Source organism: Falco rusticolus, chromosome 4 (genome assembly GCF_015220075.1).
Source record: "Falco rusticolus isolate bFalRus1 chromosome 4, bFalRus1.pri, whole genome shotgun sequence".
In the NCBI taxonomy this organism is placed as follows: domain Eukaryota; kingdom Metazoa; phylum Chordata; class Aves; order Falconiformes; family Falconidae; genus Falco; species Falco rusticolus.
In genome coordinates this window covers 32761652-32789149 of record NC_051190.1, presented here as the reverse complement: position 1 = coordinate 32789149, position 27498 = coordinate 32761652, and the positions used below count along the sequence as shown (strand labels likewise).

General features: G+C 41.9%; 1 protein-coding gene across 1 annotated transcript in view; it reads right to left on the bottom strand.

Annotated features, from left to right (window-relative positions):
- Window positions 1-105: 105 nt before the first annotated feature.
- The window catches only part of TECPR1 (tectonin beta-propeller repeat containing 1), a 30165-nt gene continuing 2772 nt past the window's right edge, over window positions 106-27498 (bottom strand). The window contains 25 exon segments of the mRNA XM_037386616.1: window positions 106-1859; window positions 2548-2667; window positions 3111-3177; window positions 3179-3215; window positions 3919-4011; window positions 4360-4495; window positions 5686-5860; window positions 7230-7286; window positions 7613-7692; window positions 8087-8183; window positions 8869-8971; window positions 9255-9382; window positions 10615-10772; window positions 11410-11559; window positions 12055-12210; window positions 13167-13312; window positions 13603-14126; window positions 14982-15127; window positions 15518-15619; window positions 17047-17147; window positions 17244-17418; window positions 18936-19061; window positions 19710-19832; window positions 20349-20531; window positions 22221-22453. Of these exon segments, the coding sequence (XP_037242513.1) occupies window positions 1662-1859; window positions 2548-2667; window positions 3111-3177; window positions 3179-3215; window positions 3919-4011; window positions 4360-4495; window positions 5686-5860; window positions 7230-7286; window positions 7613-7692; window positions 8087-8183; window positions 8869-8971; window positions 9255-9382; window positions 10615-10772; window positions 11410-11559; window positions 12055-12210; window positions 13167-13312; window positions 13603-14126; window positions 14982-15127; window positions 15518-15619; window positions 17047-17147; window positions 17244-17418; window positions 18936-19061; window positions 19710-19832; window positions 20349-20531; window positions 22221-22453 (3614 nt within the window). The 3' untranslated portion in view covers window positions 106-1661.

The following is a 27498-nucleotide window of genomic DNA, read 5'->3' as shown; positions in this document are numbered from 1 at the left end:
TAAAGCTTATTGTATGAAATCAGTTTGATTGTTGGATATGTAAACACTATTAAAATATTTTTCATACGATGCAGAGAAAATACAGTCCTAATAATTATCCACAAATACATGTAATAAAGTTATTTATTTGGACAAGACACTGTGCAAGTTATGCAAAACTTATTATGGTAATTAATGCAAACATGTTATTCATGGTAATCCCACAATGTATGTATAAACCAGAAATTTCTAATCACATACTGGAAAGATCAACAGTTTCTTTTAAACAGTAAAGCTTCTTGAATCTTCTTTCACATTTGGACTTGGAAACAGTGCTCTCCTTGGCATTAAAATGCCAAATGTATTCCTTAAATACGTGCAAACATGTTTTACTTCTACAAATACAGTACTGAGACCACACCACACTGCTCATCATATAAAAATAACTCCATATACAGTCACACACAGAGAGGAAAAATCAATGTAAACTGCTGCCAGGGGAAAAACAGTGCTTTCCTGAAGCTACTGGGAGAGGCTTTTTCAGCACAAGGACTGGATTTCAAATAAGGATTTCACATCACGGTCCAATTATGATAAGTAAGACAGGAAAAAAAGCTTTTTTTGAGAATAAAAAGTGGTTTCTTGTTGAAAGAAGGGATGAATCAATCATGTATTAAAAACAAAGAGCAGAGCTTCATTCTGAACCCATGTTAGTGTACATTGGCAAATTCCACTTGATACCAGTAAAGCTGTTTAGCACTCCTACCACTTGTGAAGTCAGAATCTTACTTAAGACCTCCTCTTTTCTTTTAGGCTATGAAAGCATGATTTGCGATGATTTGGAATGCAGCCTAACTCCTCAAGTGTCTGACGCCTTCCAACCACATTAGGTAGGCATCTGTATACTTCAGTTATTGTGGGGTTCCAGTTAAGATGAAGACAAAACATGATTTATCACCATTTAGGCGGACAATTTAGAATGAAGCTTTGTCACTTAGACTGAATAGGACTGTGCTCTCTACACAGTCCTGCTGAAACCAGTGGTTCCATTCTTGATTAAGATATTGCTCACTGTGAGCAAAAATTGGCTCTTACTGGTAGCTGCACCCTGTTGAGCTGTATACAGTTTAATATCGCTGATGGGAGCAAGACCCAAGCAAGGTACACATGCTGATATAAGCAGGACTCACCTGAACAGTTACATGCATGTGTCAATGCTTGTATAGTCAGGACAGTTATGTTTGCCTGTAATTCATTTAAATTTATACTACACCTTCACCTCTGCTCAAACATGAATCTGGAGAATAATTTGCAAGGTGTGTGGATATGAAATATAGGGAAGAGAACTGTAATATTCACAGAAAAAAAAGTAAATGTAGTAATCATCTGTGAAGATACCCACATTTGTATGGTTGTATAGCAGCTATAGCAAAGGGTCAGAAATACATTGTGGCTAAAAAGCCTGCCTGCTTTGACAAAGCCAATTAGCTCTATCAAGTCACGTTTTACACATGATGTAGTAGATTAAGTCAGTATTTAAAATACCCCATTGCAAACTCCAGTTCAGTAAAAAGTATTAGTAGCACAAAAAGGCCATGTTTTTCTCTCCAGGCAATAGACACTTAGTTTCTTTTTAAATTATACTGACTACTGCTTGTCTGCAACATGTAGATGGCGACAACTTAACAATTAACAGTATTTCTGTCCAATTCCTGACTGTCACTGACCATCAGAGGGGTTTTAGAGTGTTCTGTTTTCCCTTTACTCTCCTCATCTTCTAAATCCTTTGATACCGCAAGGCTTTCCTCGGAAGTGTCATGCATAGCAACCCTAGATGCTTCAGTTGTGTTTCCTCTGACTGTAATGTGCTCCCACCCACCCTGTAAAAGATTGATAAAGAAATAAAAAAGGAGAAATGTCACCTTGCAAGTACCATATCTAATGCGATGCTTTATGTGCACTACCAGTTTTATACTGTTTACTCATGAGGAAAGTAATCCTGCTCTGGGCTGAATCAGAAAAAAGGCTCCTTGTTAAACAAAACAAAACACAAGGTATCGTCCTGACAGGGAGGTATAGAGGTAGTAAACTTGAGGATTATTTTTATTACAAGGAATTAAGATTATTAGGGTCAGGCATTCATAATAGAGCCATAGCAGGTTTTCCACCAACTTAAAAGGGGCCAAAACCATGAAACAGTCTTTCTTCAAACATTGAGGGTAATATAGGGAACAACACAGAGGAATAATAACCTGCAGACTAGGAAAAATTCTACTTCTTAAAAACAGCACTTACTTTACTAATTTTTCCATTATAACTTTTTAATTACCTGTTTAAAATGAATGCTTATCAAATGCAAATACATTACTTCCCAGCTATAATTGCATAACCTGTAGTATTAACTTAAAAAAGGAACATAAAACTGAAGAACGAAGGTCAGTTTCCTGCAGGTATATGCAAGCTGTAGGAAGCTTGCCAGCTGGAGCAGGACGGCACTTTCCTTTCTACACGTGCCCACAGGTATTTGGATACGCAGCTTTTAGGCAGTTTTATACCCCCAGCACTTACCCCAATACCATAATCCCATGAGAGGCCTTTAGGTTCCATTGGCTGAACACCGGTGCGATGGCAGACTGTCCCACAGCTCAAACTATGACTTCCTTGCACTTTGTCAGCTATCACCCAGACCTCAAGAAAACAAAAGGAGGCAGTAGCATGTGCTCTTGGTGCTGCTCTTCCCAGGTGCAGTCTGTTTGACCTCTTTCAGACATCAGTCTTGATCTTGAATTGGCCAAACCTGCTCTAATTTAGTCAGAGGCACACCCAAACAACCAACTAGATAGCAGTGTTATAATTAAAACTGCCAGATAGTAAGACTTGGCAGGAAAGAGATTAAATATATAGAATAGTCTTGTTAACTGAAAATTAACAAGGCTTTTTACAGCAAAGGGCTGGCTGTATCACTATTTCATTGGCATGACTTTTGTGTTGGTATCAGTATTCTAGCATTTAGACAATGACCTTGGAGAATAAATAAAGTTAAACACAAATAATTATGAAGAACATTTAATTACAAAAGGATGTTAAGTCACTAATAAACTAACATTTAAACAAGGAAGCTTAATACACACCTGGTCCAGGGGCCCTACAGACATTTTACGGATATTATTTGAAACGTGATCCCACGTAGATCCTGAGGTAGCTTGGTGTAATACCTTGCCGGTACCAAAGATTGCCTATAAAATAACCAGTCCTGGTAACATTTATCTGCTTTGTATAAAGTGTTAGTAAACAAGATAACAAATCAGTAGTTCATGCTTTGTGTTCTGTGGATATGTATTATGGTTTTGACTAATGTGTTACAGTGAAGGACAATGAAGTTCCTACTTTGGAATTTGTGTTTCTACAGTTCTTCTTTCTAGCTTTTCTGGAAAACAGAAAATACTCTGTTCTGTAAAACTTCTTTGGGAAAAATGTTCATATAAGGAACTATGCACTAGAGCACTAAAGCAAATGAGATAAAGATCTCTGAAGGAGACTGGTGTTGAAGACTTGTTTATTTTACAAAAGGATGCTTCGTAATTTATCTTGCAATGGTGGTGCCATTTCTAGGTTTTGCAACAACAAAATATTCCTCTTCAGTTTTGTACGTTCTAGGGTTTCGGACAAAATCCTGCCATACAATTCTTTTCTTTGACATTCATTTACCCCCCCCCCCAAGAACAGTGTAGATGCTGGACTGTTGCTACCTAGGGCACTATCAGATGTAACAAAAAACAGGTACACCATCTCTTTCAATATGAAATATTACTCGTCTTGAAGCAACAGTAATTGTCTGTCCAAGCAGAAGCTCTAACTTAGCCTCTGCTTTTTAAATCGGTCTGATGTATACTGATTTGTTTTTTGTAACATTGATAAATAATTTTTAAAGATCCTTACCATTTTTATCCAACACAAACACAGACGTTCGTCCTACTGAGACTTGTTTTAACTTTTGTTTTTGAGGTGAAGGAATATGGTACCAACAGTCACCTAAAGGTCAGAAATACTTGAGTAAAATTTTGAGAAGACAAAATTATGTATGACAAGTCTTGGAAATGCCTGCAGTTGAAATACATAGCTGAGGAGAAAGCTGTGAATGACATTACACTTAATAGATTCTTACTAGCTTGTTTATAGAAGCAAACACTTTAAATCACACAAGTGAAGAGCAAATTAACTGCTATAATTATCAATCAGTATTATTCATATGCACTGTGTTTTGCACAGCTATTGGAAAGCCGTCTGCTAAACTGACTTGTCTTGTTCAGATGTTGCAGTGTAGTAAAGCTTACACAATGTGTAAAATGAAGACTGTGCTCAAAAAGGGCAAGTACTTACCTGCAGGTTTTTTTGGAGACACTGAACCCCGATAGAAGGCAGAACCATCTCTAGCAATAGCCCACACTTGGTAAAATGCTCCAATTGAGATGGAAATGAAGGGCTGATCTGTTCCCACGTGCAGCCAGGACGTTCCCTAACAAATGAATTGTAAAGCAATGGTTAAAAACTCCATGACAAATACTGTTGATAATTCCCAAATGGGAAAAGCCCTACATAGTGAAAAAGATTCTGAAGAATAATTCTTACATAATTTTACAGCTGAACAGAAACAAGGTCCCTGATTGTCAAAGATATTTGGATATAAAACTCTTTGAAAATAGCTACACTGGACTATAACAGAGCCTTTCTGTTGAAATCACCAGAATTTAGGCACCTACATGTCTCTGAATAGCTGGGCTAGAGCCTTCTTTTTTCAAATATCCCTTGGTTTTGATTACATAGAACAACAGTCTCACAAAAATCGGATATGGAGCTTCAGATTCCAGACATGGTATTTCAGTTCTTGCTGTTGCACTGCCTTACAGATCTGTGCTATTGTAACTGATTGAACAGCAAGAAAAAAAAATTTAAAAACCCATTCCTATAGATTTTCAACTGGCAGTTCTTCTCCAAACTCCACTAAAGTATATTGTTAAGATTCCCCGCCTCCGACCCCCCATTGTAAATACGGTTTAAAATCAGTGCCTATCAACCCTAATCTGGTGTTTCAGCATATGTCTATTAGTAGGAAATAACTATTCCTATTGAACTTGCTGGGACTATTTGTTCCTTTCTGCATATTTTACTGGATATTCACTCATTACTTCTGTCACGGTCCATAAGAAAAAAAGTTAAATCCATAGGTTAGTCCAGGCCCACCTGTCTTAAATAAGCAGCCAGTTCCAGGCCCAGAAAAGTCAAACGACAAACTCCTAGTGGTATCAGTGGGCATTAGACTGGGACCATACTTCAGAGAAATTCTGATCCTCAGCAGTTCATTTAAATGGGATATGCATATTATCAACAATTAAAAAAAAAAAAAAAAGGAACTAAGTTTCAGTGCAGAAGGTGGAAGTCAAATGCCTCACAAGAAGACCTACAGGAGCTGACATTAAGTTCCTGCAAGTGACGTGGCACAAGCTAAGGTAGATTATGCAAGGGAAGTGCTGTTGTAAGAACTGTGGGCAGCAAACTGTTTCAGTTGATGGACAAGGACCTTCAAATCTGGGACATAAAAGTGAAAAAAAATAACAAGGTGCTTTGAGAGAGTACACTGCATGACTGTATGTACTTCCATAATTACATTAAGTATGTCAATAAGGCAGTAAAAACAGGGAGCCTTACAGCTGGATTTTGCTGTGTCACTCCAAGCCTGCAGAGCACGTCTCCTTTGTCACTGATTGCCCACAGTGCTACTGCTTCTTCATCGTCTGCATCTGAACTGGGAATTATGGAGATGTCCCACAGGGTAACAGGAGGCACTTCCAGCCACGGCCCGTTGGTGACTATCTTACATTTTCTGAAGCAGAAAAAACCCATGCCCATCAGAAGTATGTACTTTCTATAACTGAATTTGTTTCCTGGTCCATTGTTGACTTCAGTGCAAACAATACTGAAGTCTTTTCATTAAGTAGGTACAGTAAGTATTAGCGTTTTTCATTTCAAAGAGATTTATAACAATCATTAGTGTTTTGCATCAGGTTTTAACTTCTGACGTATTACTGATTTCTCAAAGCTTCTGTGGTTTTTTTTTAGAAAAGTTACTTTATAAAACCAAGCCCAACCAAGAAGTCTGCAGCTTGTGCTACACTGCTCTCTAGTTCTCTAAAACTCACAGTGGGCAACAGCTGGATAATGAATATTTGACCCCAGCTGAGAATCCCATTGCGGAACTCCACACCTGGTCCATTCCTGCCTCTGTCTTGGTTAAGGTAATTGTTTTTCAATTAGTTTTTTTGGTGGGGCTTGTTATAAAGTTATGTAGGTAGGCAGAGATAAGGCAGCTTTATATAAAGAGTTGGAGGTAGGTCATTCTGGGAATTGGTGTATTTTTTCTGTGGAAACTGCAACAAAGTAGTGCTGTCTATTAAAGAAATTATGTTAGATTCCATCATCACAAAAGTAACTTCTGTGTATGAAGAATGTCCTGAAAAACTCAGGACATTCCTCCATTCTCCAGTTCTGCAACACTGGATCCAGCCCTGAGCTGTTCCCTATTTGTTTTCGATTTTCAACTGACAATTAAAACTGATAGTTTAAAAAAAGAGAAATATTTAGACTTGAGGGTATTTCTCAAGTTGCCTTTTTTTATTTCAAGTCACCATTTTGATTGACTGGATGTTGTTTGTTTTGTTGCGTATCCTGGAACAACAACAGTTTGATGCTTTGGGACCTTCCGTTAAAGATTTTTGTACAAGGGCCAAAGTACTAGCTTTGTAGCATCAGTAACAATGAGTGTACTGTGTAACAATATAGTGTACTGTGACTTAAATGGGGTTGGTATTATCTGTGGCCTAGTACACAGTATGTGGAACTCCTATGTTAAAACTATTAATACAAAAGACGTATTACCAGTTGTTACAAGTGACCTAGTATGTACTAATATACCTAGACTCTACTATTCCTTAATCAATTACCATAAGGAAAATCAGATACAGAGAATAACTACCTAGCTGACTTTTATCTACAGATCCCACAAAACACAATAGGGTATCCACCTGTAAAGGCTTAAAATTAAAGCCACAATGCTAAAGATCATCAGCTTCTCCATTGCAGACATGTTATTTACTGCATGTTTACTAATGCTTTTGTTGATTTGGTGACAAGACTCTTCCCCTCATAACTAAATGAGACTTCTAAAAACGTTTATTTATATTTTAGTTCCTCACCTTGCCCAGCGCCTCCGTCGGACAAAGTCTTTCATTGTCTTGTGACCATGGTAGGACCTATGAAAACAGATTTAAGTAAGTGTTCATGAGGATGTCAGAGCATCTCCAATGTCCGTGCCAGCCTAAGAGCACTGTCTATGTATCTGCCCACCAGACGCGCCTGCTGACTTTAAAAGACTTGAAACTACAGTTTCCAGTTCACCTTGCTGCCCTACCTCCCCAGCAAATTTCAGTGTTAACATCCCCACAAAAAGGGAGAAATCAAGACACACCTGCCCCTGTTAAAGCACAGTTACTGTGCAAAACAACAAACAAGAAGAAATGAGGACTTAAGTATCACATTTGCCTGCCAGTATTTTAGGTAGAAGAAGGTATCTCCTTACGCTGGAAAGTCTGCTGCATACTGCCAGCCTTCCCGATCAGTGCCGCCTGAAGTATTAAAATCAATATACCAATCGGATACCTATTGTCAAAAGAAGACAATAACAAGCACAATCAACACCTAATGTATAATAAAAATAACCTCTTCTCTATTTTCTCTCCACCTTTTGGAGTGCAACGATGTGCTAGAAACCTTCTAATACTTGCAATATAAATTCATACAGAGGTTCCCAAGTCTTTTTAATTCAGTTGAAGGGATCAGTGCAGCAGTCAAAGTGCCACTAAACAAAAAATCCCACTCAATGCTTAATGTTCTTTTGACTGTGGAAGATTATCGCTGTTGTATAAATGGGGAAATCAAGGTTAAATATTATGACAAATCCAGGAAGAAAATCTGGGTCACTTGAGCCCAAGTCTTGTATCCTACTTGCTAAGCCTTGCCTTCTTAGTAAAAAGACTTTTAAGACAAAATTTACCCAAGACCACTGCGGAGAAGGAGGCTTGGTATTGATTTTTGTACATTCCTGCAGGCCAGATGCATCGCTCCACATGTATCTGTCTGTGGGCAGACCTCTGTGGTGAAACAGTGTACAAGGAATGCAAGGTCATTTACAACACAGAATTTAAAAGGCAAGGGAAGAAAAGCCTGTTTGTAGCACTTCCTACTTTCATACATGGAACAGTACTCTCATTAATGTCTGTATTTAGAAATATCATGCAAGTGATGAGGATAGTGGGAAAGAATCTGTACAATTGCTTCCAGTCACACCAAACTTGAGGACCATGTAAATTTTCCTCTGTAGTGTGAAATTCCTCACTACTATTTAAAATTGGAAGGTGGACCCTGAGTTTCTCTGGCATAGACACCCATATATATGAATGCTTTTTCAATACTTCTGTTCAAATGTACTATTCAAGGACCCAATGTATCTAGCATAATATGTATACGAATATATAGATCCTAGTAAGAACTTTGCTGTACGGCCCTTATGAAAGATGTTGCAAGTAGGCACACTTTGTGCACTCACAAAGCACAAATCTGCAATGTTTTGTTATACATGCGTTTTGAATGGATAATTCCAAATCTATAAAATTGAGACACACTGCTGTGTCCATCTCAGGTTAACAGTAAATGTTGGAGGACATTGAAGATACAATAACTGAAATTACTATTCAGAAAAGCTAGAACAAACGCTTTGTTTCATTTGACAGTATTAAAAAATTACAGTAAATAAATACAATAAATTAAGTAAATAACCTGCTGCTATATCCAGTGACTGGGTTCCACCGTTGGTTCTCATAAATGTAAATACATTTCACATCTGACTGCATGTAAATGTTATCAGCACTGCTGGCCAGTCCTGTGAGAAATAAACGATTTGGATTATAGTAAAGCTAAACCTTAAAGATGCTACATTTTAAATTCCAATACCCACAGTAATATTGCAGTCTCTTTATTTCTCACTCTTCAGCTGAAAATATAAAACTGCAATACCAATTCTTTCCTAACGTGTGGCCTGTTCACTGCATTGCCCTACGTGTTTGTAAGGCTAAAGGAAGGACAGCTGCAATAGCTTTAACAGCTGACCCAGTCAGGAAGAGAAGCGAGAGATGTGCACACTGCAGCAGACCTACTGTCCTTACCTTGAATGAAGCCACCTCCGTATCCGCCAGTATAAACCCAAGCTGTGTGATCATATCCTATGCCCCACACTATGCCTCGGTTATTGCACTCTATCAGTCGAAGATGACCTCCAACTTGACGCCAAAACCTGCCAGAAAAAGAACAGCATGTTACATTTACTCTACGCCACATCCATCAGGAATGTATGCTTTCTTCTCCTACAACTCAACAACCTGAAGGACAGGCAACTTCATATGGTTTTGTTCAACCTCTGTGCAATCTGGAAGTGAAGGCAGTTGCCAACTGAAAGCACTTCCCTCTGAACAACTACTGAAGAACAGATGGAAGGAACCTGTCTGCCACCACTTGGAATTGTCAAGCTTTGAAGTATTTTACTTCCCTTTTATTTTATGGCTTATATTATATATATTTAAACACTAGTTAGGATGGTCTTGCTTGTGTCTTTACATCTTAGTGGCCATCAACTACCTCAGCTTTAACTTCATCCTAATTTTTTTTTTTTTTTACATCTAGGAATTGCCTTTATCTGACAAGAAAACAAATTATTTATATATTTGCTATGGAGCTTGGTAAAAACAGGTGTTTAATTCTTCCTATTTTCTGGGGCTTTACACAGCCAGTTGGCCATGGCACTTTTCTGGGGAGGAACAGGGAAAATAAAGGGATTGCAGAGGAGTATTTTAGATATCAGAAAGGCAGGAGATGATCTAGGTCACAGATCCCCCAAACTAAGATGCAAGAGCACATCAGCTTTGTGATTTGCCATATGTTGAAAGTGCTCTACCCTGAAGAAAAAGGGCTAAAGGTATTATTCAAAGAAACTGGGGGTATTTTTTAAACTGAAGGTTGGCCTTTAACCCACCAGTTCTGAGCCTGGTATTTTGTTGCTTGAAGACTTTGCAGTACTATATTGCTGTACTTGTAATAGAAACTGTAACGGAGCTGCTCCTGGACTGTAGTGACTATGGAGGACTAAGAATTTCAGATTTCCTTATTCAGATAAAACTGAGAACTGAAATTACATTACAATGACAGTGATTAGGTTTACTTCTAGTCTAGGCCATCTCTTCATTTACGTAATTATGGCATTAAAGATGCAATCACAAACAAGTGGGATCTCAGTAAGAAAGGCTTTTGAAATCACATGAATAGCTCCAGCACCCAAGAATTAAAATATGATTTGGCAAATTTCTTCACATGCATTCATGAATATGAAGGCAGCCATTAAGCTTGTCATTGACAGATATCTGCAGGGTACTGTACACTCCGACAGCCCATCAAAGTCACGGAACTGACATGGAAGACAGACTTTGCTGGGTGGCATCCCATGCAGAAAGAACAGCTTCTGAAACCTCTTACATTTGATCACATGGCATCAGGAGTGGTCCGGCCTCCAGTTCAGGACTTGGCTCACTAACAAAGATGTCTCCTTTACAAGTAACCGACCAAATGGCATGGTGAGAAGGAGGGCCTTGAATCCGTCTGCTTTCACAACAGGACATGTTCAGCAAAGACAGCTACAAAACCAGAAGCAGAGAACCAAAAGCTCCATTTACAGTGAGAAAAAAAATTTCCATATAGAAGCTTCAGTATTATAAAACAAAGTTTTTCTTTTGCATGTTCTTGCAAATCAGCAAAGTGAATTTGCAGCTTTTTCTCAAAGGCACTGGAATTCAGTGTTTTAAAAATTAACACCACAATTGCTGGAACCAACGTGGTTTGCAGTATTTGATCATCATGAAGTATCTTTCAGGTTTTCCATTGCTTCAGCGTATATATGCCTGTTTGCCTACACATAAGGCTCTCTACAACAGTGGCAACAGGTAACAGTTCTACCAATACAGACAAATAGACTAGCTCAATTAAACTCCTACCTCATTTGCAACCTGATCTATATCTGGAGATAAGAAGGGAAGGAAAAACAGTATTGGTTTTACTGTACAAGACTGCAGGATCAGAAAACGTGCGAAATCCAGAGGAGGTAAGAAGCCTCAAGTGCCTCTGAGTAGGTTTGAACGGACTTTTTAAATACCTAAACTGTGAAAATAAATAAGTAGCCTAGATACTGTTAATGTAATGCTGAGGTTTCAGAGACTAGCTTTTATGGTTTATTTCAGATATTGCCCGCTTGAAACGAAAAATCCACAGAATTACCCAGTCATGCATTTCTTGCTCTGTTGCGGCTGCCAGGCGGATTGGCCATCGCTGCTTTGTCTTCTCAGGTGTATAGAGTGCAAAGGAATGTTTGGCTTCATTCAGAACTTCAACTATAATAGTGACTTCATTCAGGAACACATGGATATACTAAGACAAGAGAAAAAAATAATTGCAACTGAAGCAAACTCAGATGTGCCATCCTCAGAGTAAGCATTTTTGCACTTCAGGACTATGAATGAGGCATTCCTGCCAAGGATAGCAAAGAATCAGTTCTTGGCGCAGAAGGGATGGGGCTCAATTCCAGTCCTGCACTACCTCTGATTCCTATTGCCCATATGCATTAACCAAATTCATGAAGACCCTGGCCAGCCAAGCTTGGTCTGTCTTCACAATCAATAACATTTTGAACTTCCAAAAGAATCCTAGTTCATGCAAAGCTGATAGTTTCAGCAATGTGGATGGTTGCTGACTGGTTATTTCTGACACTGTATTAACATAGCTACAGCTTAGAAAAGCTTGGAATTTGCTATTGCACTCAGCTACATTTGAATTGGTTCCCAAAACTCCCTTGAGAAAACTTTTCCCTTTGAAGGTTTTCCTTTGCCAAATGCAACTCTCTCAAGGGTCTCAAGCTGAACACACCTTTTTCTCCTCATGATACATGTAATAGATGAACAGGATGCTGTCACGCATTCCATCGCTCCCAGTGAACTGCTCAAGTGTGACTCGAACATCCATCCATTTATGAGGCTTCCAATTCCTCCACCATTGCAAGGTTCCAGTTTTAACCCAAACTGACTGCAATGCAAACACAAATTTATAGCAGTAAGGAAACCGCATGACTCCCTACCTGTCTGTCAAATAGTATTTTTTGTGACCACAAGAAATGTCTGCTGCAGGTTAGTCTGTACCATATCAGTTAATTCTGACACGGAGTGCACCAGGGTGTTCAGGAAGCTGAAGGCAAAATGGAAACTGACAAAAGTGGATAGAAAGGCGCCAAAATAGTACATGTACAACAGTATTAACATTTTACCTCTGCCAGAATGCAGTAACACAGAGATACTAATTGACTCTAGTGTGCTCCTGTTGTAACACAACTTCTGTTTGGACTTTAAAGGTTTTTGACGTAATCTTGTTAATTTTGATTAAACCTGTGGACTTCAAGTGCTTTTAATCAAATGAATTCCAGATGTCACTTGGCAATTAGCAATGAAGGGACCAAAAATGTGAATGAATCTGAAAAGAGCCAAGAGGTCATAACAAAGGGAACATCAAGCAAAAGTGCTGCTGTTTAAGTGCTGCTATTGATGTTTGCATCATTATTTTTGTTATGCAAGTTACATTAATCCCTTAATGTTCACAGAGAGGGAAAGTTCACTTGAGCCACTGCTTCAATTAGGAAGCCTAATTTTGTGGTGGAATAATTCATACAATGTTCCACTGTTGCAAATGTTTCTCTATGGATTTGAGGTTTCAGTGTACTCTAATGCTGACCAATGCTTCATTTGGTCCTACACAAAACTATCAGCTCATGCTTTTAGATAAAGATTGCTGCTCCATGTTTGATAAGCTGCTAGCTTCCCACAGGGAGCTCAGACAGTGATAATCCAGGAAAGTTGTCATAGACAGAAGTAAGGATAAGAATATAAAGGTGACAGTAAGTTCAGATCAATACCTCAGAAATGTATTATGGATGCCCAGTATTGATAGATGTGTGTAGTAGATAAGAGGTAAGTGTCCTCACTGCTTACTTGCTCAATAGCCTGTTCGTAATGCCTAAAATTCTCCAGTTCCCGCTTTGTCCTTTCACTCAGCTGCTGAAAAATCTGCTTTCGCCATGCTGCTGTCTGTGCTGGAGTGATAGACAGAGAGAGAGATTGCACAGAGGACGACAAACCTACAACAGAACCAAAACCAATAAATTCCAGTGAGCTTTGAATACAGTTCTGTGAAAGGTAAAACACGATGCAGCTTTGAACACTGCACTGAATCAACCCAGTCTAATGTAATTTTTCTAATTATTATACTTCAGAATCAATGTATTACAGCCAAACTTTGTAAACTGTGTAGAAATGGAATCTCTAGGTGATTATATAGTCTTGCAAAAAGAACAAACTGACATTTTTCTTAAAGAGCATACTGAACTGTGATTGAGAATTAAGGTCGGTTGTGGTGACTGGATAGTACCTGAGGGCACAGTGAACCATTTCAGCGGGCTGTGCAAATCTACCAGACAGCCTCCCCCAGACACCCAGGCCCACAGTGGGTGCTCATCGGCTCCGTACTGTTCTTCAGCTCCCACCGAGAACATGCCAAGGGAGGACAGGCTGGATGTTTCTGCAAAGGTGCTGATGGAGAGGACTGGTTGCTTTTGGGCCTCCTTCAAGTCAATGTTTGTCCACTGCAGTTCTGCAGAAGGATTTGGGTTTCTAGATTTCTGCATTTCAAAATCAGCTTTCTCATTACTAGTTGAAGCAACAGTGGCTTCTCCCTGATGACAGTCCAGAGGATCCACAGTCAAATTTGTACATACTTCTGCTGCCTGGTGGCCTGTGCTGTTACCACCGCTGCTGGCTGCAGCTCCCAGTGGGGGAGTGTTGGCAAGGTTCACGGGTACACTCGGAAGCTCTGTGTCAGAGGAAGTATCTGCATCACCCTGAATGATCGCGTTCGTTTGGTTCTGAATATCATCAGTAAAGAAACAGCCAGCACTGAAGGACAAATAGATAATTAACTATCACTTAAAGCATTACACATTAGTACAGGCCTTAGGCCACAGGCATACAGAAATCAGCCTAGCATTTCAGCTTGAGGAGAGAAACAGCGGACTTCTTTTTTAAAGGTCAAACTCTATCATCAGGGGAAAGAGTCTAACACAAATCTGGCAGACCAGTGAAACACTGGAAGATATTTCACAGATCTTTTCAAACAATCGGTGGTGTCAGTTGCCTACAACTCTCAGGAAAACACTAAAGCAATGTCACATTTTCTGGATATGAAATAATGAATAGGATTTTTTAAAAACCCATTATTAACTTTATGATTTTTGTCCTAGCTAAAGCGGGCTTCTACTCAGAGCACGCTCTGACTCAAACAAGTAGCTTTTGCAGCACTCCCAGCTTCATTGGCATGTCTTGCACAGCCAAGAGGCCAGCAGTCAGCGGGGAGTTACCAATTTAATCTCTCTAGGAAAGGAAACGTACAGTGACACTCAGGCAAAGGATAATTCCTAAGCAGAGTTGACACTCCTTCATGATATTTCACAGGTAAACTTTTCTCTTGTTAGAGACTAGTTCCAGATAGGGATAGTAAAGCCCAGAGAAACACATTTTATTGCAAGCACGTAGTGAATTCCAAAATGGGAGCTTCAGATTCTACTCCAAGTGCAGCAACTGCTGCTTATTGTGAATTTTAATGGCAAAAAACACAAATGCTTTTTGGCATATATAATGATTAAAGATGCCTTCCCTGCTCCTCCCTGTCTGTACCATTTGAATATAAAGAAATATCGCAAAGCATTGAAACTCTTGGCGTACAAAGTCTCGAGCAGGTATTTTACTAAGTACCTGAGCAGACTTGTTGAGCTCCCGGTCTGAGATCTGTCACTCTCTCGGCCAGATACAATCGCCTTCCATGTCTTCCCACTGAGCTCACTTGGTGTGACACCTTGACGAAAATAAATTGCTCTGTCATCGCAGCTGATTCCCCAAACCTAGGGAAGGAAAGGGCTTGGTGAAAGAAATGGCACGGAATGCAGGTAGCTACACAAAAGGTGCAGTGGTGGAAAATTCAGCACAAAAATCTGCTGGACACAGCGTTTTCCTTTTGTGTTCCTCCCTAATGCTGATACTCTAGATGCAGTATAAAATTCTGTTCCATCAAGAGAAAACTGTTTGCACCTGAATGTGCCATACGAGACATGCTGACTGTTACCTGCTGGTGAAGAAAGCAGCCATGCATTCCTGCCTAGCAGTTCAAGCACATGGACCTCTTGTTCAGCTGTCTGTACTGGCACTGCTGACAGACCTCGCCACAAGTGAGTACTGCCTGTAGGGTATTCACTGTACATAATGTCCTCACAACGGGTATACAGCTGTCTTACCTGGTTATTTAAGCCTACAGTTACCATCATCATTTCTCCGACCATTTCAATCCAGCTTGTCCCACAAGGATTATGTGAGTTCACTCCTCTTCTAAACCACACCTACAACAACAACAGCAGGAAGACTAAATTTTGCTCTTTCTGCATTAGCAGGCAAACAGCTGGAATTTAGTTTCTTTAGTGGATAAGTCATAATCTCCAATAACGATATGCCACACTGCCTTAAGAAGTCACTTACCTCCTTGGTTCTTTTTCTTTATCAGGTAAAGATATAACAATTCCCTTAATAGTACCCAGAATCTGGTGATAACTACAGCCAGAACAGCCCACAAGGAGACCTTCTGTGACAGTTAGTTTCTCTGCCATTGGAAAAATACTTCTTATTAATACGTGTCGACTGTAGGTTATTTTTGGTCACTCTGAATATGCTTCTACATAGTGTTCTTATGTTCAAACCCCAGAAGCCAGGCTGACGGACAGAACGGTCAAAGGGTTCTTCTCAGTAGTACAGCTCTTGAAATTGTCTCCCCTTAGATTAGTTTTTACCAATCCGAAAGTGCCTGTGGGCTGGCTACCTGGAAAAACTTCCACCTGTATTTAGCATGTAGTCATATAGTGACAAGCAGCTACTTTAGGAGTTGTTGGCTTTATCACAACACAGTGTACTTGACTATCTTGTGGCAGATCTGATGAAAACCATGCTAGCTTATCTACATTTATTATAGTGGTTTTATTTGGCGGATGGAGCAGGCTGGACAAGTCTGTTACTATGGCTCAGTTGACACGTAGTAACTCTTAAACCAGAGTAACTCAATTACTTAAAACTGCTATATATGCACAGAATTCACCTGTGTTTTTGAATTCAGTATGAGGGGATGTGATTGCAACCAGCACAAGAGCATTCTAGTACATTCTTCAAGACTTTCAAGTCTTGCTGTGAGGAGCAGGGAGTTGGACTTGATGATCCTTATAGGTCCCTCCCAACTTGAGATATTCTATGATTCTGAGGTAAAACCCCAGTAAGAAAGTAATCACACATACATGTAACAGATATGCCACTTAATAAATACAAAAAGCTACATTAAAAGGCTGATGAAGAGGGAACAGTTCCAGTAGGAAGATAAACAAATAGGATCATATAGAAAAGTGTAGATGAAAATATTCCCCATACCGGTTTTGATGTAACCTTCAGACCATGTAGAAACAAGACCGAGCAACTAGGAGTGCCTTCAATTTTGATGCTTAATAGCCCTTATTACATCCCCACCCACCTACCCACATCTGTCTGACTTAGGTTTAGAAAATTCCTTCTAAGGGAAAAACTGAAAGTATTCCTTTACTTAAATGCAACTATGTATATCAGAAACAATGGTGCATTCCTGTAACAGCAAGGGGAGGCAGAATTCCCCAAGCCACAGGGATACTAAGTCCAAATTACCAATGTTTCCTAAGAAAGTTACGTGCCTGTTTGAGAAAAGCAGAAGGAAAATGGGAATAAAAAACCAGAATCAGAATATGACACCTCTTACTTTTCTATCCTTTGTAACACACCACACCACATCAACACCCACAGAGACATGCATAATCCCATTTTCAGAGCTTGGAGACTCCACAGTACTCCAGGAAATTCCTGCAAGAAACAAAACCCAGACGGCATTTTAGGTTAGTTTTCTACTAAACACTATAAAAATCAAAGGGGCTTCCAGCTAAATTTAACAAACTTTACCTTGAGGGTTATTCCTATCGATTCCTTCTCTCACAATAGCTTGCCCTTCCCAAAGAGTTGCCCAAAGGAGGTCATACGGTCCACAGCTGATCTGTACAACTTCACCAGGAGTGGTGATTAAGGACCACATGGAACCTTCTGGATTGTGATGGCAGACATTTTCTCTGTACCATACCTAGACAAGTTTAAAAAAAAGCCCAAACAAATAAAACTTAGAAAAATATCACTACAACAATGAAACCATTGACACAGACGTGAAGACAAACTGGGCAGAACAGTCCTCCTTTAACAACAGAAATCTTTTACACAGTGTATGCACTCTGACTTTAAAGGCATTTTTTTTAATGTTGATTATGCAGTTGAAGCTATTTCCTTATATACTAAGGGAGGAGGCTTTTCTACAGATTAGCTTTTGTCGTGGAAGCAGCTCTGGACTGGGTACAGTAACCTATTGCTACAAGTTCTGTGTATATTTCAACATTTAAAAAAACACTTCAGTGTATGTCAGGACATGTTACATAAACCAAGAACGAACAAATATATAAAACAAAAATGTTACTGTTAGGTGACAGCCTGACCTCACTTTCAAACAGAGCTTGCCACAATATGGGTAAAAAATTCCATTCTCTGTGCAGCCTTCAGTGACATCCAGCCCATTTGCTAGTCTTGGTCCTACTGTCTGTAAACTTTTCTATAGATCACGGTCAAAATAGGTCAAAAATAGAAAGCATCCTGTGGTAGTCGTATGAGGACTCTAAAACATGACTGCTGAGTGCTAAATCCTCATTTTTAGAAATACTTTACTTCTCTGGGGACTTTTACTTGGGAAATTAAAGCATTTTATAATGTCAGTCAAGTAAGCCTGTAGAGTTGGGATGCTTGTCACTTACTACTGGGAAGTATGAGGCATAGGGAATTTTACTTTAAACAATTTAAGCAAGAGTGCTTGCCTCTCCAGGCAGTGCCAAGCGTGACAGAAACCTCAGGCTATCTGTTAAAAGTATTACATTCCTCCCTGTGAGACCACAAATTAGAAATTTTCTAGAAACAAAGGAATGTCAGATACATGGTGTAAGGATGAAAGAAGGAAAGTAAGAATCAAATCTTTACAGCACTGAGCAAAAGAGAAGAGACTGACCGTAGGCCTAAAAACAGTAACAACAAAAAGAAAGTTGTATAATTTTCAATAGAAAATAAATGGAAAACATTCCAGAGCTGGATTCCATATTGCCAAGTGAGGTTACCATTTTCTGATCAGTAAGTCTTAGAAAACCATTTTGTAAACTCTTTCTCGACTCATACCTGACTCATCCCCACGGGGACACGGCACAATGCTTTGCAAGAATCTTTACCAGGTTTTAAGGCTTCTTCTCTTTGTCACCTGTGCCAGTCATCATTCTGGGCATTTTTCAGGATATAAGATGCTACTCAGCCCAAGTTGTTAAGATTCACCTGTTTATAGAGGTTTAAGGCTTCCATAGAACAGCAACCCTGTAAGATACTAAGCCTTGCCATTTCCAACACAGGTTGTTACACAACGTAGTCCCAAAGCAGCTTTTACACCTACTGCCAGACACACAAGCAGCGTATTTTCTTAAGGACAGGACACTACCAAACCTGCCTTGATTTAAAAGCATTGAACCCCTTTTCAGTAGTAATCTACATTAGAAAACTTAGGGAACATGCACATACCCTTCCTTGTAAAGAAACCGCCCATACTGATAAACGGCCAAGAGGCTCATCGGTGATCTCCCATCCTCCAACCGAGATATCATTGAAAGGGTCTGGCAACTGATCTGGATCATCACGGGATACAATCTGAAGCAAAGCAAAGCAAGACTGAGAAGAGGAGACACTGCAAACAGACAGGTGATTCGGCTGGTGGCCTAACTTGTTTCTTGCAGACTGGTTAAGGTATTGCTCACTAAAGCAGTGAGCATGGAAAGTCTTCCTCTCATTCAAGGCTGCTCTATGCAGAGAGGGGGGAAGCGCTGCCAATGCAGCACGAAGAAGTCTGTGTTTCATCCCCTAACTAAAGGGGACTTTTACTCACAGAACTGCGCATACAGACGTTCTTTGAATGGGAAAGCTGGAACAACAGTTTTTTAAAGAACAGTTATTCATACAGATAAAGGACACAGCTGGTGAATGATGCTAGACAGGTGCCACCTTGAAGGACAGTGTTTTGTCAAACAACCAAAGGAGGTTAAAAAGTTGATTTGAAATTTGCAAAGGAGCAAATCTGCAAAGCATCCACCTCCAACTGCATTCCCATGAGATTTGGCACCTTATTACCACAGGTTTCTATGAAAAATCCCAGCCTTCCATTTATGCTTACAAGAATTACAAGTTTGAAGTCAAGGAATCCAGGTCCAGCCTACAGAGCGGTGATAAAAGGCAAACTTCCCTGCACTTATAACTATTTCAGAAGATCAGTTTATTTTATATTTAAAAGAAATCCAGAACCTTCGCCCAAATGTCCCGTGATTTGTATCTCCTGTATCTGATCCACCTCCTGCGTCTGACACAAGAATTCCATTTCTTATCCTTTGTGTAGGTGCTGGGGAAGTCTATGGCGTAAGTCCAGCCCTGCAAACAGAGGTTTTCTTGTATGAAAATCAGGGCCAAGGAAAGCCTGAAATTGTAACTTGGAGCAATTCTGCACAACTCACTCCTACAAATACAGTGCAAGTTACTGTGCATGTCTCAACAGCCCTGATTAACAGATCAGCTAATTCCACAAATGATTTTTGCATCATATCCAAATTCTTCTGCATGATATACACAGAGCAAACAAGACACAGTAAAGCATTTTACTTTCTTTATAGTGAAGCTCTTGAATAACAATGGCATCCAGTTGCCAGCATTTCATGGCCTGATAAAAAGAAAAAAGCTTCTATAGAAGCTCCTATAGACTTCAAAAGCCTTCAAAGAAGATCCTTCCTTGTGTTGTATTATAGTTGAGCTATTGCCCAGAAAAGAAGTAGCTATAAAAAGTTAAGTGCCTTTTATTTTTACAGACCTTTTATACTTCTATAAAAGTGTCTTTTATTTTACAGATTAAGGATTCCCAGAATAGATCTCTTTTTGGTATTGTTCACCTACCCCTTTCTCTGTTGGTTCCCCTCCAATATTTTCATCCACATACCAGTCAGACTCCCACTCCCAGTGTGGTGAAGGCAGCGTGAAACTATCAAGCTGCTGATGTTTTAGCCCGCTCACATCACTCCATTGCCAGCGGTCACTGGGGAGTAATTTCTCACAAAAGCCACCAACTGGATTCCAGCGCTGCCAGAAATAGTAAATAAAATATTTTATTGGAGATCACATCATCTCACTGGACATCTACAGGGAGACATAAATGATATATCTCTTATTTTCTGCAGTAGAAGGGAAATAAATTCCTGAGGTGAACAAGAAAGTGTTCACACTGTAAGCTCCTGCCTAACATAGTCATTGGAGGAAGCTTTTTTAACTATCAAAGAAGGGCTGCCTACACAGCTAGTCCCAACCAAGTCATTTTCAGCTACATAAATAGGAACGTCTGATGATATACTTTACTACTAACAGTACTTTTTCTTTGGTGATGTATGGCACCATGATACTCCAGCATTAGGATAACGCTGTATAGACGGCCTGGGATCCCTAATCTGCTCCCCATGAGAAAGATTATTAGTATCTTGCCTGCGCTACAAAAATAGCATAGCTTCTGTGCCAGAAATTATGTCAAGATAACTGTATCAGTAAATCTTCCCTGTATCTTACGCTATACCAAGAGAGGGTTTTTTTCCAACTCTGGCTTTAATCAGTTACAGAACAAATAACTTACTAGGGTTTTTGCCAATGCAGCTGTGATTTTTCTCTCTGCCCCCCCTCCCCCCCTTACCTACTACAGAAATACTGGCAAAGTGTGTCATATATTACCGTCTTACATTTTAGGGCACATGGAAAATCAGTGGTTCAAAATCCTTTTACAATTCTATGCAAAATATTATGTACTTCTACTAGGAATCTGCCTAAATTGCTTTGCACATTATCTGTAAACTATTTGAGTTTAATTTTGTTGTTGTTAGATCTTGCAGAATGTTCCCTTTTGAGCTTTCTAGTATTTTGTTTTCCATTTTTTCATAGCCTAGAACAAACAAAACAGAAGTTTTAAACTAACAAACAAAATCTAAAGTTTTGCATTTTTAAAGAACATGCTTCACACAACAAAAGGAACATTCTTAAATGGCTGGAAAGTTATATCAATGTTAAATAATGTATAAAATGAATTTGTTGTATTTTTACCCATGCAGATAAGTTAATGTCTTTTCTCAACTTGTATTTAGCCCATTAGAAATCAGAGAAATGTGCTCAAGAAAATAATTTTTTGCTCTCAAATAACTTCTAGTTAACTTAAAGTCAAAATAGATACATTTCATTTTAAATAGTATTTTAAAGACATTCTTTGGAAGTATGTCACATAGGAAGGCTCATCTTAACACTTTAATGCAGAAAAGCTGGAAACATTGCACTTCAATGGAAAGTTATGTCTTTATTGGAGAAGTTTTCGAAACACTAAAAACCAGCATTTTCTTAGGAATAATTTATTTCTAATAATGTAGCTTTGCTGCCTGGAAGTTACGCTGGATGTGTATTTGTCACTAAGGAAACTAAAACATCAGGTGAAAATGGTGAATGTTCCAGTCTGAAGTGCCTTGCATAACACAGGCCATAGCACACACTGGTGTCACTTTTGGTAAGAGCAGGGAAGCATAACCTTCCTTTGGGAATCAAAATATTAAAAGAATAACCTGCTATTTGGCACATGTACACTCTTCAGGAACATCAGGTGAAAAATGAAAACAAATGAAACCAACCTTCCCGTGAGAAAAACATGCAGAGACAGCTGATGTACGGATTTACTGACAAATTTACAGATTTACATTTCTGACACATGTGGCAGTGTACAGAGGTACCCAAAACACATCATACCTGATTCTCATAGGTTTCTTCCTGGTATCTAATAGGAACATCGCCCGAGAACACGTAGGTGTATACTTGATGATCACAGGCTATTCCCCAGCAGCACTGTTTGACAGCAGAGACCCGTTTGAATTCCAGCTGTGTGTCCTTACAGAGCTCCCAGTACTGGCCAACAGTAGACAGCGTGTAAACCCTCCCAAAAATGTCAACAGCCCACAAAAGGGAACTGGGCATGGCCATGTCTGAAAGGCAAAATGGAGGTATTAATGGAAATGACAGTTTTAAAAAATGGATCTTGAGCCTACTGTAGATCAGTCCGGCTCCGAGACATCATCAGTCAAATTAAATAAAGATGTAAAGAATTATCTTTTAAAAAGAGCCAATGCAAAGCTAGCAGATCTCTTTCAGTCAGAGCCGTGCATTTACACCTCTGAAAAGCCACATCAGAGACCTTGCTACTGGCACACGATTGTCCATCCTGCAAGAGCTCACATCAATAGGACACCTTTGGCAGGCGTCAACACTGAACTGAAACAAAGCAGCACGGAGCATTTTATAGCAGAAGGCTTCACTCTCAAGAGCTGGTAATGCTGGTGGTGCTGCACACACTGCTCATCTCAGCCCACAAAGCCATGACATCTTACGACATGTCCTTCCCAGCCTCCTCTTGGTGTGTGCCAGCATAGCTACACAGGTTCAAGGAAAAGACGTGAAAGGGAGCTTCTCCGCAAGCACACATCTAGTTTCAATCCATGGACATATTACCTACTGTTGCCAGGATACCTCTTTCCAGATCTTTAGGATCTGATCTTTATTTAATATACATAGGTGTGAATTTAAGTGTACATAGAGCATGATTTGACAGCAGACACCTGGTTGAGTTCCATTCCAGTTTTATCACTTAATAACCTGCTACATGCTGGGCACCGCAGCCCTACCCTTCACAGAAGGGTCAGCATTTTATGTGAGGTAGGTGTACACCAGTCCTTTCAGAAATCAGGAAAGGTCAGAGTATTTCTGCCACTTGGCCTTCTGGGTGCCGTTAAACTGAATAAATTTCAGTTATTCTGTATGTCTGACAGTCAGAACTACTGATGAGTATTTTGAACTTTGCCTCCCGTTCTATTAACTATGTGGTGGGGGACCAGGAGGGAAAAAGCAGGAAAAAGGACTCGGATCTAACACCATGAAAGAAAAGAGGAATCCTTGCCCGGATTCAGCATGGAACACTGCTGCTTTGCAGCCAAAACAGCAACTGTGATTTCAACACAAGAGCCTCAGGAGACTTGGCTGCCTGCTTTCTGACCGACAGTAGGCGGGGGTACAGAGGGACCGACTTGAATGGTGTATTTGAATGGTGGAGGTGAAACTGCCGAGGATCTGGAAACAGCCAGGCCAGTGCCAAAGAACAGCACAGCAGTCACATGGGATCCCAGGGAGGATGTTTCAGAATTCTCTGCTGCTGCTGACAAGTACCTAAAAACCTGGATCCACCTGATGAGTAACAGGCAACAGTGAGAAGAAAATTTATAGTGGCAGAGAACAAGCGAGGCCAGGGGAAGCTCACAAGCAAAATTCTCCTATTAGCTGTGACAGCATAAATATGATGAATCCTCTAGTTTTGACTTCCCCCCCCCCCCATTGCTGGGAGTACGAAGGCAGGTATTGCTGCCTTGGTCCGCTCTTACACAAGCCATTTATCTTCTTTATATCCTTCTTTATATCCTGCCTTTCTATGTTAGGATAGTACAGAAGGACATAATACAGAAAACACGGAATGGAACAAAGCGAAGATGAGGTAAAAATTATAAGGTGTGTACCACTGGGAAAATAAAGGCCACGAAAACAAGCCTTTCAGTATTAGCACTTAAAATTCTGCAAAACAGTCTTTCTTAAGCAACCAGAATGCCAGTGAGTCTGGAGTAAAGGAAGCATTATGGATAAAGCAATGAAGATAGCTACCTGGGCAGATAATAAAGCAATGCTCAGGTGTGTTAAAGGTGGGCAAATATACAAATGAAGGCCGGTTCCTGAAAAGTACCTGGAACAGTTCAGAAAAAGGTAGCCAAAGCTCCAAAGATTATGAAGTTAGGAAAAACAGAGATGGGACAGAATTAAAATAATCCAGACAGATGCAACTGGATTAAAGTACTCAAGGCAGCCAAGATAAGTGAGATTCTGCATATTCTTTCTTCTGAACTTTTGAGATGGACTGTTTGGAGATACGTGCGAAAATCCCAAATATATCTGGGATTATAAACTACTGGTAAGCCTTCAGTTTGGGCCCCTTTGTGCAGGTTGCGCTGTAGAAGATGAAGACAGGTGTTGCTTGATTTTGAAGGATGCTCAGCACTGCGGCTCACAAGCATTTGGGCGGATGCAGAAATTGCCTGGTGTCCTCAGGGGGCCGGGAAGCATCTGCTCCGGCCCTGCTAAGTTCCTCCCCGTCCTTCAGCTCGGCCAGGTCAGTTCTGATACAACTAAACCTGTTTCACTGAAGGCGGTACGTTGTGGGGACTCCCGGCTGCCTGGCGCAACACCCCCCGCCGCGCAGCTCAGCACTCCGACGCCCTGCACACGATAAAGGTAACCAGGCCTCCCAGGAGAGGGGCCGTGCCCTGTCCCCAGGCCGTGGGGGGCCGGGCCTCCCCGCCCCCGCTGTACCGGCGGGGCCCGCACACCTGCCCGGGCCCCAGACCGCGCCGGCGCTCGCTGCCGCCGCTCCGCGCCCCGGCGTTAAGCCCCAAGATCGGCTTAACGGCGCGGCGGAGCCGGCCCTGGGCAGCGCGACATGGCGGCCGGTCAGGGCGCCCGCGCCCCGCGGAGGGGGCGGACGGCTGCGGGCCCGGGTTCTCCGGCGGCGGCGCCGCCCCGCCGCCCGAAAGCGCCTCCCGCAGCGCCCCGCACGCCTTCCCGGGGGGCTGCGCTGAGCCGCCGGCACCTGCCGCGGCGCCGCTCGCCTCGCACGCCGGCACGGGAGCCCCCGGGAAGGGCGGCGGCCCGATCTCCAGCCGCGCCCCGTTGCCCCGCCCCGCTGCCGGCGGCGGGAGGGCTGGCAGCGAGCGGCCCGGCCCGGGCTCGGCCCCCCGGGGTCGCCCCTCACCTGCCTCGCGCCGGCCGCGCCTCTCCCCGCCGCCGCCGCCGCTCCCGGCGGAAGGAGCCCCCGCGCCGCGCTCCGCCAGAGCGGCACCGCAGCACCGCGGAGGCGGCGGCCGGCGGAGAGCGCCCCGCCCCCACTGGCTACGCCGCCACCATTGGGCGAGGGGGCGCCGCGGCGGCCGCGTCACAGCGCGCGGGACGGGGGGCGGCACCGCGCCGTGCGGGAGAGCGGAGGGAGCGGCGGGGCAGGGCCGGGCCGGGGGGGCGGCGCGGCGGGGCCGCCCGGGGGAGCGGCGCGGGGGTGGCCCGGGCTCCGCGGGGGAGCGGCCGTGGGGGCGGCGGGCGGCTCGTCCGGGGGAGCGGCGGCGGGGGCGGCCCGGCCTCCGCGGGGGAGCGGTGCGGGAGCGGCGCCGCCAGGGCCCCTGGCCTCGGGGAAGCGCCGGGGCCGGCTTCGGCTGGAAACGCCAGGGCTAGAGGCTGCTGCGGGCAGAGCGCCCCCGGCGGGCCGGTCACTGCAGCCGCAGCTAGGAGAAGCAGCCTTTGCCCGCAATTAGCGTTTACTCTTGATGCATCAGTAAATGCCTTGCCTGAGGTGTGAGGAGGGAGGTGGCTTTTACTGCCACGGCTTGTAGCAGTGTAGTAGTAGCATAGTAGCGGGCCTTGCCAGAAGGGCTCCGGAGGAGCTGCTTAACATCTGTTGCAGGACACCATGCACCTGCCCTGCTGCAAAATGGTAAACTCCCTTTGGAAGCACTTGCCTATAAACCTCAGGTTTTGCCATCACATTCCAGTTTGTTCTGAAGTGAGTCAGAAAACCTAACAAGGTAGGCAAGAACTTCCATGCCTGTCTATTCAAATAACCAAACGTGAAAGAGTTCTGCAAACAAGTATCTTGGATCTCTGTGTATCTCAAAGGCATGGTAGAGGAGGGTGGAGAAGCATTCGTCTTGCGTTTCAGGCAGTTTTCAAAGGGAACTGGCAGATCCATTGTGAATCCAGCCTTAGGAGTTTCTAGTTGCTGGTTAAAGAGAATACGTCAGCCTTGCTCTTATTCTGTGGCCTGTAGGTTCAGCTGGTTTCAATGGGCAGAGGGTTGTGGTTCGGAGGGTTGATGGTGCACATTAAATTCTTTAGAGTGATGCCTGCATGAGGCGAAACCATCCTGTTTGGGTTGTTTCCTTCTAAGCCCCAGGGACACTTGACTCGCGCTGCTGTGATTTGGCCCCTTGCACAGATTGGTGCATACTTCAACACAGCATTTCTGCATCCCAGTAGCATTTTGATGATTTGATCATTGTAGCATTATAAAGACCAAGTACTCTTGGGATCCTAGGAAATTAATTTTGCAAGATTTGTAGTGGTTGTGACTGACACATTTAATGTGTATTCAATCCAGTTGCCATTTTAAGCAGGTGGAAACAAGACTTTTGTTGTTTTCCATGGGAACCGGATTGCAGAATAATTTAAGGATCATTTTCTGGGATGTTCTCAGTTTGGATTTTGAACCACAGTCCTGTAACCTTACAGGATGGCAGTGTGAGTGATAAGATTATGCAAGGAGTTTGCACAAGTCATTTACAACCAGTACAGTTCTTTTCATGCTTATTTTAAAAAGGACCTTACCTGTGAAACCAAATGAACATTTTTCCATAGCACTGGCAGCACATAACTTTTTTGCGGTTGGTGGCTCTGCTACATCTGTAATTTGATGTAAAAGTTAGGAATAAATTGATGTCTTATGGAAACTTTTGCTCATTTTGGGTGTCTGATGCTGAGCCCTGTTCAGCTGCTGTTGTTGCAACAGAGATTTCCATTCTATAAGGAGCTAACAAGAGAAAGGTTTTGCAAAATCAAACAGCCAAATGTAAACCGATTTTCATTTTGCCATTGATTTGAACGGGGAATTTGCTTTATAATCCTGGGGCACTGGGTTGATGTGAACCTCGCCTCTAGGCTGTGGCCTGCGAAGGGTGCACCCCGGGTTGTCCCTGAACTGGGCTCTGAGGCCTTGTGAAAGAGAAAGAAAACATCCAGGTATCCTTTCCTACTTCTGTCCTTCAGGGTTATGGTTACTGCGTGACTTGGGAGGAAGGAGTTACCATCAGCGAACCAGGTCTCGCTCAGTTACAGTTGCTAGCCCTTGCTGGCTGGGAGATTTCCCTCAGTTTTGCCCATAATTGTAGCTGTC